Raw genomic sequence first — 11,243 nt, forward strand, 5'->3', positions numbered from 1 at the left:
TTTTCATAAGCTAATTAACAGAATATAAGAAGGAGGCTTAGAAGTCACCTGGTTAAAATTGACGGTTTGCTAAGGTAACACGTATGTGAAGACTTTTAGCCAGTGATGAGGACAATGTTTCTTCATCAAGCTTCATCCTCACAAACTGGGAGTTCTCAGTTTAGGGTCCAGAGCCTGGGAGTTCTAAAGCTTAAAAATCTGCATTCATTTACAAGTTTACTCAACAGGATTTCAACAAGCATTTATTTAGTGCCTATTCTGTGTTAAACAAGAAGCTGGGTGGTGAGGATAGCAGACACTGGGAGCTGGCCCTGTGTCTTCCTTTATGGTGTGCTATCCTTTATATCTGCAAATCTCTACAATGAAGGAGGTAGTAGACTTCAAAGCAACTACCTGGTGGCGAGTCATGTCGGCTGCCAGGCCTCTCCCCTCTCCCCTCTCCCCTGCCATGTGTAGGAGTCCAGCTTATAACAGAAGATGAGGTCAACGCACAGAAATAGAACCAGGACACAGACGTGTGATAAATTAGTAGAGTCCCTGAAGTCTGTCTCAACCATGGACTTCCAGAGCACATGACCCAATAAATGCTTCAGCTAGCTTGAGTTGTTTTTGGCACTTGTTGCCAGGAGAGATCTGATTAATACAAACTGTTTCCACCTGCTTACAATTTGGTTAAGCCTCTTTCAAAGTTAGCCAAATTCAAGCATAAAATGAAGGATAAGCAACAAACGCCCCATGGCCAATTTCCTATGTCATATTCTTGTCACTAGGGCACTAGCCATTCCTTGAAATATTGAAATAATAAAACAGCCTTAAAAATATTAAATATTTACAATTCATATTTTTATTTTCTTTTTTATCATATCAAATATATTAGTAAACTCCATTCTCCAGATATGTGTTAATTCCACAATAAATAGTTATATATTCACAACAAACAAAAAGAAATCAGACAGAAAAACTGTTAGAAGCAAAGGATACATCTGATATTTTAGATTCATCAAAGAGGGGGGTGTTTCCTTCTGTTTCCTCTAAGTCTTCTGTCTTCACAGGATGATTCAAATGTAAAGTAAGGTCACAAAGTAGCAACTGGGAGAGTTCTATGTAAAACAAAATAATAGAAGATACTATCTTGGAGCACATATATATCAGAGACAACTATTATCACTTTTTTTTTTTAAGATTTTATTTTTAAATAATCTCTATACCAAACATGGGGCTCAAACCCACAACCCCAAGATCAAAAGTTGCATGCTCTACCGACTGAGCCAGTCAGGGGTCCCTATTATTGCTTTTAGTAGCTATTTCTAATTCTTAAGTTTTCTCCTAAGTAATTATTGATCAGAGCACAATTAAGTGTGCCCTGTCACGACTTAAGGTCAAATTTATGAACTATAAAATAAGCATGACATAAAAATTAGCTAGCAGGCTTTTAGTTCAATTGTATGCTAAACTGCAACTTGAGTTATGCAAATTTGATTTATGCTTTTTTAACTTACTGTTTTTATGTTATGTATGTACAGAGAAGAAAATAGATCTATAAGGCATGTTACAAAAAAATAGGAGTTTCTATCTCCAAGAGGCAACCACTTTTAACTTTTTTTCCCACTTATATTGTTTTTCCTGCTTTTGTTGTTTTGTGTGTGTCTGTTTAGTGTTTTCTGGCTTTGTTTGGGGGTAGGTTGGCATTTACCTCTGTATCTCTAAGTGACGTATTTTATTTTTTCAATTGTAGGTATTATCTATCTGCTTCTGACTACAGAAGGTTAAGACATAGCTCTTTTCACTCACCCCCACACCCCTAGAGAGTACTTAAGAATACAATTTTTGATAGCTCAGGATTTAAAGGTTAACATTTTTTGATTATACATATATGCTTCACAGCTGAGCTTTGCAGTTCATTTCTCTTCCTGCACAGTACCACCAAATCACGGTTGATAATTTTCTTTTCTCATTGCTTAATTATCATAAATATATTCCAAATCTTCCCTGGTTGGGCAGATCTTCTTTTGGTACAGCCAGGTGCCTTAGCGGTCCACTGCTGAAAAGCCTCTCCTCTCCTAGAACCTTCTGATCTACTCTAGTCTGGACTGACTGCTCTGAACAGCACGCACCAGGGAACTGCGTTCACCGCTATCCCAGAGATTCCTTCCATGCCTCCCTTGGGTGGAGTATCCCTTTCCCAGACCTTGTTTGCTGGAACAGAACCCCAGTAACTTCTGGAAGGTGGGCCACTTATGCGTGAAAATTTCTCTCTCTACACTAATGCTTAATAGATGGGGTGACTATAGAAATCTAGATTAGAAATCATGTTTCTGCAGATTTTCAAAGGACTTCTAGCTTCCAGTGTTGCTATGGGAATTTTCATGATTTTAATTCTTAATCATTGTTTCTCTTTAGAAACGTCAAGGACCTTTTTGTTTTTCCAGAACAAAATCTCACAGGATTGTCCCTTCGGGGTCTACTCTCAACCACGGTGTCGGTTTCTTTCATTATAGAAACTCCGGTCCCTCAGCTCTTTACATTTTTCTCAGGTTATTTCTTTAATGAACCCCTCCCCATGCATTGTCTGTGTTCTTTCTGACACTGCTGTTTACCAAATGTTGAACTTCCTTGACTGATCATGTAAGTTTTTCTCCCTAAAACTTTCCATCTCAATTTTTTTGCTCTGCACTCTAGGGGATTGTCTTCATTTTATCTTTAAGCCCTTCTAGAGTTTATTTCTATTGTTGTATCTTTAATTTCCAAGAATTCCCTTCTCTAAACTTTTTTTTTAATAGGTTCATGTTCCTGTTTCATGGACATGGCATCTTCTCTTGTTTCTCTTTAGCTACTGACAGTTTCTTGGGAGTTTTCATCTCATTTCATGATTTCTATGTCTTCCTCATTGACTGAATCTATGTATTGACTTTGTCTCTGCTTTTCATATTAGATGCTTCCATCAAATACCAATTCCATCACAGCTATCAGCTCATATTTAAGACCATGGCACTGGAAACTCTGTGCCTATGGCAGGCTATATTCGGGGTATTTTGGTTGGCTGGGTATTTTGTTGAGGGGAACATCTGTGATCAATATCTTTAGGTTTTGGGGTTGTTTTTTTTAGACTGGTCAGATTACTGACAGAAAAATCTGCTTGAGGGTATAAATCTGGCTGCCAAGGTTTTGTAGCCAAGTAGGAAAAGAAAGCTGGGGGTCTTATAATTCAATATGTAAACTTTGTCCTAATACCCTTGTTTTCAGTATAGTACTCTTTCCTTCAACCTGTGGCTAGTGGCTCCAGGCCAGAGTCTCTTAGGGCATAAACCTCAAGTTTTCTGCCCTATGAACAGTTGCCTCGTTATACAGAGAGGGGAAGAGAACTTCAGGGCCTACAACTTCTTAGATATTTAACCAGTCTTCCTGCCCTTAGCTCCCCCTTTACCCCTACTTCCAGAGGATTCTGAGGCCACCACGTATTGAGTCTTTGAGGTTATTCATTGGCTTTAACCAGCCAGCTCATGGTTCAAACTTTGGTTTACTTAACTTGCTTTTTATTTCACTCTTAACTTTTCCTTGTGGATTTTCGTCTCTTTAAAATCACATTAAATCTAAATGTCAAGTTTACTAGCGACTAGTGTGACCTTGGAAAAGTCAGTTAACTTCTATCTTCTTCTGTATCTGTAAATGCCAATGGTAGTATTTCCTACCTCACAAGGTTGTAATGATAATTGAATCCGTTTACATAGAGCTCTTGCAAAGGTATCTGGATTATGGCAAATGCTATGTGTCAGCTACTGACATTATTATTTAGAGAAGGGAAGTGTGGCTAACTGGAATGTGGTTCATTTAATCTTCCATGTTTGCCAGTGCCCATTTACTCTAGGTCTACAAGTCCCTCTTTCCTAAGTGCCTGACCTCTTCCGCAGCTTCTCAGGAACACAACCATTATATTGACTAGCTCTATTTTATGTCACAAAAGAATAATCCCCAAACTAGCACAGTTAGATAATCAAGTTTAAGAGAAATCTAAAGCTTCTCTGTGTTAAATGAGTGCAAGCAGCCAGAAAACAATTATTCATTTAACAAACACTTCCAAGAACCTATTATTTCAAGGCACTGTGTTAATGGCTAGGAATACCCTTAAGGAGCTTACTGTTGAGCAGGGATAGGACAAGTAAGTAAACATGCAATTTTAACACAGTGTGACAGGTAATAGGAAAAGGCAGGAAAGATAACAAGCTTGCTTAACAAAGTTTTTCCAGTGTAAGTAACCTTGACTAACGGGGTGGAGTGGAGGTGGGGGTGCAGCAGTGGGCATTTCAGAAGATGTATCTGTTAGGGTACAGACACGAGAAAGGAGGAACAATATAGATTTGCAAATAGTTCAGCATGGCTGTAGCACAGATGGGCTGGGATAAAAGACGACGACACTGGAGAGGTAGACAGGGTCTTATAGTCCATTCCAGGAGGTCTGAACTTATTCTGGGGCAACAGTAAGCTAACGACTCACATCTTAGACAGAAAATTCTTGCTGTTATCATTGAGATTGGTTTTTCTTTTTAATGTTTGTTTATGAGACAGACAGAGACAGAGCCTGAGCAGGGGAGGGGTGGAGAGGGAGACGCAGAATCCGAAGCAGGCTCCAGGCTCTGAGCTGTCAGCACACAGCCTGATGCGGGGCCCGAACTCACAAACCATGAGGTCATGACCTGAGCCGAAGTTGGCCACTTAACCGGCTGAGCCACCCAGGCACCCTGAGATCGGTTTTGAGAGATGATAAATTAAGCAAAGATACCCAGATTTCTTTAGACCAGATGCCTCAGAGTCTTTGTACTACGAATTTTTGAGATAAACATACAGCACAAAGCACTTCCCAAACTTATCTGACCATAAGAACATGGACTCTGTTCTTACTGCAAACCAACTAGCAATATCTCAGGGTTCGCAGATCGAAGTCTGGGAAATACTTCCCTGGGAAGAACACGTAGAAAAAACATAATCAGCACTCACTATTTGGTGCCTAACTAACAACCATTTCCCTCTTCTTGGTGGCACAACTTGATTCCATTTGAGGTGATCCTCTCCCCAGCTCCAACAGTAAGTTCTAACTGGTCCAAACTGGTTTTGGCAGTCCCATTCCCCTTGACAGTGGCTGGTGCAAGCATATGCCTTAGCCTCGAATCTGGCCATGAAAGGATGGGGAAAACAGGCTGGAGGGACCTGGGGGAAAGGCTTTCATAGAGACAAGGCACATACAGTGTTTGCAGACGGCCACACCCGCAGGTAATAAGCACGAGTGATAAACGGAGTGAACATAACAGAGCAGAAAAATGGAGAGGACCTGGTACAGGCAGCAGCCTTTACAATTCTGAATTAATTCTGGGGCTGTCCTACCTTGGGTCCTCTCATTTCCTTATTGTATAAGCCACGTGAAGTTGGTATTTTGTATTAGCTGAATTCCTTGTCACGGTCAGTTACGGAGAAGCTATCTTCAAATATCCAAGAGCTGTCATAAGAAGAATACCTACATATTCACTGAAGTTTCCCATCTAGAAATAGGACCAGCGCATGAAAGAAAAGGGGAACAGACTTCAGCTCGTCCATAAGGAGGAGCTGTCTACACAGGAAGAGGCTGACTGGTGGGATAGGGAGTTCTCCAACATAGGAAATATTTGGTCAGGGATAGACTGTCCCTAGAAATACTCAGTCATGGGCGTTTTTACATGTCTGGGGTAAAATAAGAGAATGTGACGGGAATGACTAAACATCATGAACTGTAAGGTCTAATCTTACTTATGAATCTGTCTACAATGAAGAAGCCTTAACTCGCGGAATCAAACAAACTTGTAATTTTTAATTTGGAAGGAACCTTAGGGGCTTAGAAAGATTAGTGGATAGGGACACAGAATGTTGCAGAATGTGACACCATCGCGCAATAGTTTATTGAAGGGAAGGAAAGGAAGTAAATTTAGAGGGGGTTAGTTAGGCAACAGCATAAGCTTGTTAGTGTCAGGGATGGGAATTCAAGTCTGCTAACTCCCTGGAAAATTCTCAAACATAATTTTTCCTTAGAGATCTGGTTCATATTACAGTGTAAACATTGCTGGAGAAGTAGAGAAATCCTAATTAGTAGGCAAAAATCAGTTATATCCCAGCAGAAGCACCCTTGGGCTCTACTGTTGGTTTTATAAATATGGGATGCAAACATTTTAATTCAGTGGTTCCACACTTACCTTGCATCTTCTTTAACTCCAAAGAAATCGTCTTGATGTTTTTAATTATGGCTTCCATGTTCAGCTTATGGTCAGTAACATTATTCTTAAACATCTGACTCTAAAAGAGAAACAAAAGGAATAAATCAGAACATCTACGTGTACTTCGAAAACACTTAAATTTTCAGTATTTCTAAAAGGAAAATCTGTTATTTCAGAACTAAAAGAATTGGAAATAGTCAATATAATGGTTAGATTATAACATATTGGGGCATCAACTTGTTTATATTTTCCAAACAAAGACATCTCCAACTAAGATTCATAGGATGAGGTTTCTTCTTTAATGACACTAGATGACTTGATGGGACTCTTCCAACGGAAATGCAAATGTCCCCTGTTCAGAAAGTCTCAGCACTTATAAGCCATCTTATAATTAAGCATTCATATAAAACCTTCTCTATTTTGTTTATCTAAGGCAGTGTATTTTTCTAACTTATTTTTGAAGGACATGGTCCACAGTAAAACTTGAAGTAAGATTCAATTATAATTCATAAACTAAGAAGATGGTAAAACAGCCACTTTTATTTTAGCTTTGGCAATACACTTTTAAAAATTCCGGCTAACTGAAATGTGTAAATCAACGGGTTACAATGCTGTATGTAGAGTACATATGTTTTAACCAATTGTGTCAGATACAAATACAAAAACAGGTTTACTAGAAACTAATCTTAACCACTCAAATCTCTCAAAATGACTTGAAATAATAACCCACAATTAGCATGCACAACCCCAGCAATGTGAAAGGCGGGTAATTACGTGCCAGGCTGCTGGTCCAAGATAATGAGAATAAAATAAACTAACCTTTAAGTCAACTTCTTGCCTCTGCTTTCTTCTGAGTCCAGAAATTTATTCTATTTCACTCACTCCAGAGCCACTACAAATAAATAAAAATTTTGTTTTCCAAACAATGAATAAAATATATTTTGCCTCCACCTACAAGACCCTACAAGCCAAAAAGGGAATGGTAGCTGTCTTACTTGGTTGGGTATAGCAAATCAAGAGATTTATGTTTGAGGGGAAAAGAAAAGTGATGGGAAGGGGAGGGGAGGGGGTGGGAAGGAAAGAAAAGGAAGGGAAGAAAGGGCCAGGAGGGAAAAGAAGGGAAGAGGAAGGGAAGGGGAAGGGGGAGGGGTGGGGAGGGGAAGGGAAAGGAGGAGGAAGGAAAAGAAAGGAAGAGAAAGGAAGGGAAAGGAAGGGGAAAGAAAGGGAGGAGAGGAAGAGAAAAAGGAAAAAGTAGAGATGGTAGAATTAAAGAACTTTAAAAAGGAAGAAGGGGGGCGCCTGGGTGGCTCAGTTGGTTAAGCATCCGACCTCAGCTCCGGTCATGATCTCACTCTCAGTGAGTTGGAGCCCTCACTGGGCTCTGTGCTGACAGCTCGGAGCCTGGAGCCTGCTTTGGATTCTGTGTCTGCCTTTCTCTCTGCTCCTCCCCAGCTCATGCTCTGTCGCTCTCTCAAAAATAAATAAACATGGAAAAAAGTTTTTAAATTTACAATGGCTTAAACAATAAAAATAAAAACATCAACAGGCAAGTAGAAACTGAGTGGATAGAGACGAGCCCAAGAAAGTTGACCCTCCCGCCAGCGGGGTCTGGTTTTCCAGCACCCTTGCGTGCCCCTGGATGGGGGCAGGGGGGTTCAGGAGGCAGAGCGGGGGCTGGACCCCGCTGGACTGGAGAGATGGGTTAGGCCTTCTCTCAGAAAAACGAGAGGTGGTCAAAGGGCATTGCTCAGAAGTGACAAGTAGTGAGCAGGCTCTACGGACAGAGGAACTGTGGACTCCGTTCCAAGATACCTTCGACACTAAGGCAGCAGCCTCCAACCAGGCGGCCTGGAGGCACAGTTCTGGTCCTCAACCTGAGGCGGGATTATCACCGCCTCAGCTTTTGTTCTGAAGGACAACCCCTCCCCCTCATCCCAACCTACTCTTGATGTCAAGTGTAGGACTCTTTGCCTAGCTCTAGATCTTGACATTTTTCTCCTTTTTTCTAAAAGTTTTAATATTTTTTTAATGTTTTATTTATTTTTTTTTTTGAGAGAGAGAGAGAGAGAGAAAGCACGAGCATGGGAGGGTCAGAAAGAGAGGGAGACATAGGATCCGAAGCAGGCTCCAGGCTCCGAGCTAGCCGTCAGCACAGAGCCCTACGCGGGACTCCAACCCTGGAACTGTGAGATCATGACCTGAGCTGAATTTGGATGCTCAACCGACTGAGCCACCCAGGCGCTCCTCCTTTTTTCTAAAAGTTTTAAAGGTTTATGTTTTACATTTAAATCTATGACCCATTTTTAGTTAATTTTTGAATAAAGTATAAGGCTTAGGTCAGGCCCGCCCAACCGCCACTGGTGACTGAAGATAGCCTTGAAGTGTCCACAACCCTTCTGCTCCCCAACCGGACCATAACCACGGAAAACGCACTCAGTGTGAGCCTGGCCTCGGGACGACCACCCCCACCGCCTGAATCCATCCAACCATCAGCCCCTTCTGGATCCAACCCAGGTCTGTGAGGAGCCTCGGCCCTCTCGGCCTGCCCACTCGGACGCTGACGACGGAGCCCGAAGCAGCCAGGAAATTTCAACAGGCTCCACCTCCCCCCACCCTAAACCCGATTAGGATTATTTGGGACCCAGGAACCTCGTTTTGCCCACAAACCAACCTGTTTAGACCCACCTGGCCAGCCAACCTTCACCAAAGCTCTGACCGCAAGTGGGGCGGAGCTGAAAGCGGATGACGGGAATGTACTTCCTGATTGGCCAGCTTCTCTGGCTGGTGCATCCTGGGAGTTGTAGTTCCTGGCAAGGCCCAGGCGGAGAAAGTTCTGGATGGGACACTGGAAGTGACTAGCACTGACCTGTGGGCTGCGAGGGAGAGTGGAAAAGGCGCTGACATTTTGCTTCCTGTGTGCCAGGCACTGTGCTACGAGCTTCCCAGCCCTAAATCTGCGTTTAATTTTTACAGTATGAGAGTGATTATGGCCAGACTCTGGGCTGAAACTGCTCAGATTTGAATCTAACGCCAGCATTATGTTTAGGTAGAGAGATGCTGATAAACACTTTAATCATTTAGAGTCCAAATGTCCTCATCTATCATGTGGAGGTAATACTAACTGCCTTCTATTTTTCTTTTGAGGGTTAAGTGAGAGAATGCATCAAAGGGGCTTGGCAGATGACGTGGCCAATAAATGTTAGCTATTACCGTTCCTATGAATCCAAACCGATGAGTGAAGAGGACAGTAGAGTGCAGTACTTGCCGGTGGAGAAGCTGGGATTCAAGCCATCTTTGTTAGATTCTCTGGCACTACAGAGGAATCTCTGGCACCACCATCTCTGGGGCTGACTCTAAAGGCATTTCTTAGCGCCCTCAGGAGTGGGGAATGGCCTTAGACTTCCTAAACAGTCTTTGCCTTCTCTAAGCCTCCCCTAAAATACCCAGCAGCCTATGTAACCAGTCTTTTCCTGACAGCCCGCAGCTATACATAGTCTGTTGTGTATTTTATATTGTTACTTTCAGTTTGACACTAGCGATTGTTGTCTGATGCAGAGTTAGATGAGGAGGGACATGCAGAACCAGCTTCAGCCCTAAGGAGAAGTACCTATGTCATCTCGGAAAGGAGTACCTGCCTTCCTCCCAACCGGTTTCCTCTCTGTTTTCTTATGAGAGGGACGGGCTAGATCAGTGTTTCCTAAATTTCACTCACTGTAAGGCCACTGTAATGACTATTTGCTCTAAACTACGTAGTACCTATTTTATTACCTTAGCATTTTAAATTTACTCTCTTTTAAAATTTAAATCTACTCAAAATGTTTTTATATATCATCGATGGAAACAGGAGGTGATAGGAAAAATAAAGACAATGGAAACAAGACAGTATTTGTACCCATCAAAACATTCTTGCCTCCTGATGACTGTGTTCCTGCAGCTAGATTTGCTTTGTTAAAATCGTTATTATGTATTCGAGAAGTGTTAAAGATAGTCTAGCACAAACGGAGGATTTCTTTTTGATGTGATTAGGATTGAAAGAGTTGGACAGGGAATAACTCTCACTCGTGATTACGCATTGTTTAATGCTGTGTACAATATAAAACCATCTCTCGTATCCCTCTTGGGATATGTCCCACCCTTTGCTCCACCTAGAATTAGGTGCTGTCCCTTTCTAAGACATCTTCTTAATGTGCTTTGGGTGCCTTTCAAAACTCACCTCAATCCTGGAAGGAGTCTTCCTGAATTAACCCAACCCAAATCTGCAGTTTCATACCAGTCTCTCTGCCAAGGCTTCCCTCACTCATGTTAACTGTGGACACTTGATGGTGTCAGTCTTGCATTTTCTTATTTCTTATATATGCGCTGAGCACTTTTTTTTTTTCCTTATTCTTTGAGTGCTGATTAAGGGGGGAAAAAGAGGCACAGAAGGTTAGCTCACAAACATTCACTTAGCACTCACTGTGTATTTAGAATGTTAGAAGGGAACCAGAATGGCCCAGTTGGTTAAGCATCCGACACTTGGTTTCGGCTCAGGTCATGATCTCACAGTTCGTGAGTTCAAGCCCTACTTCAGGCTCTGTGCTGACAGCCTAGAGTCTACTTGGGATTCTCTCTCTCTCTCTCTCTCTCTCTCTGTCTCCCTCCCCTCCTTGCTCTCTCTATTTCAAAATAAATTAATAAACTTAAAAAAATAGAATGATGTTAGAAGCTTTCATCTTCTGACTACTCTCTGCGGTAGCTATTATCACCCCAGCAGTGTGGAAAACAAAGCTTGAGATCAGAGACTGTGCTCAGGGACACAGGAACCAGATTCACATTCTGTCTGTGCAACTCCAGAGTCTTCTGTTCTTTTCTCTGCACCAAGTTGTCTCCCAGACCAGGGCACCATCTGTTGAAACAAGTATATCTTGACTCCATAATGTCCGGGAGTCACAGATAACTGAACTTAAACATGCATGTACTAATGCACATACAAGCAAGTGACCAACAGAGTGAGCAACATTTATTTTT

The 11,243-nt window shown here is 41.8% G+C and overlaps 1 protein-coding gene across 2 annotated transcripts; it reads right to left on the reverse strand.

The window, feature by feature from the left end:
* Positions 1-821: 821 nt before the first annotated feature.
* Positions 822-9,020, reverse strand: C6H5orf58 (chromosome 6 C5orf58 homolog). Of its 2 annotated transcripts, XM_029942882.1 has the most exons (4): positions 8,922-9,020; positions 7,056-7,128; positions 6,216-6,315; positions 822-1,100 (listed from the first exon to the last, which is right to left on the reverse strand). In XM_029942882.1, exons 3-4 carry the CDS (start codon positions 6,307-6,309, stop codon positions 949-951), a joined length of 246 nt encoding a protein of 81 aa, XP_029798742.1. In that variant the 5' UTR covers positions 6,310-6,315; positions 7,056-7,128; positions 8,922-9,020; the 3' UTR covers positions 822-948. The 2 variants fall into 2 exon arrangements, with proteins under 2 accessions (XP_029798742.1, XP_029798743.1); XM_029942883.1 differs by lacking the exons at positions 7,056-7,128; positions 8,922-9,020 and having other exon boundaries at positions 6,216-6,316.
* Between the last annotated feature and the right edge of the window lie 2,223 nt (positions 9,021-11,243).

This window comes from Suricata suricatta, chromosome 6, assembly GCF_006229205.1.
Source record: "Suricata suricatta isolate VVHF042 chromosome 6, meerkat_22Aug2017_6uvM2_HiC, whole genome shotgun sequence".
Taxonomy (NCBI): domain Eukaryota; kingdom Metazoa; phylum Chordata; class Mammalia; order Carnivora; family Herpestidae; genus Suricata; species Suricata suricatta.

Excerpts from the sequence above, each read along its gene's own strand:
- C6H5orf58 (XM_029942882.1), bottom strand. The coding sequence starts at position 6,309 with ATGTTTAAGAATAATGTTACTGACCATAAGCTGAACATGGAAGCCATA. Across the intron at positions 1,101-6,215 it reads GGAGTTAAAGAAGATGCAAG|AACTCTCCCAGTTGCTACTT; the intron begins GTAAGTGTGGAA and ends TGTTTTACATAG.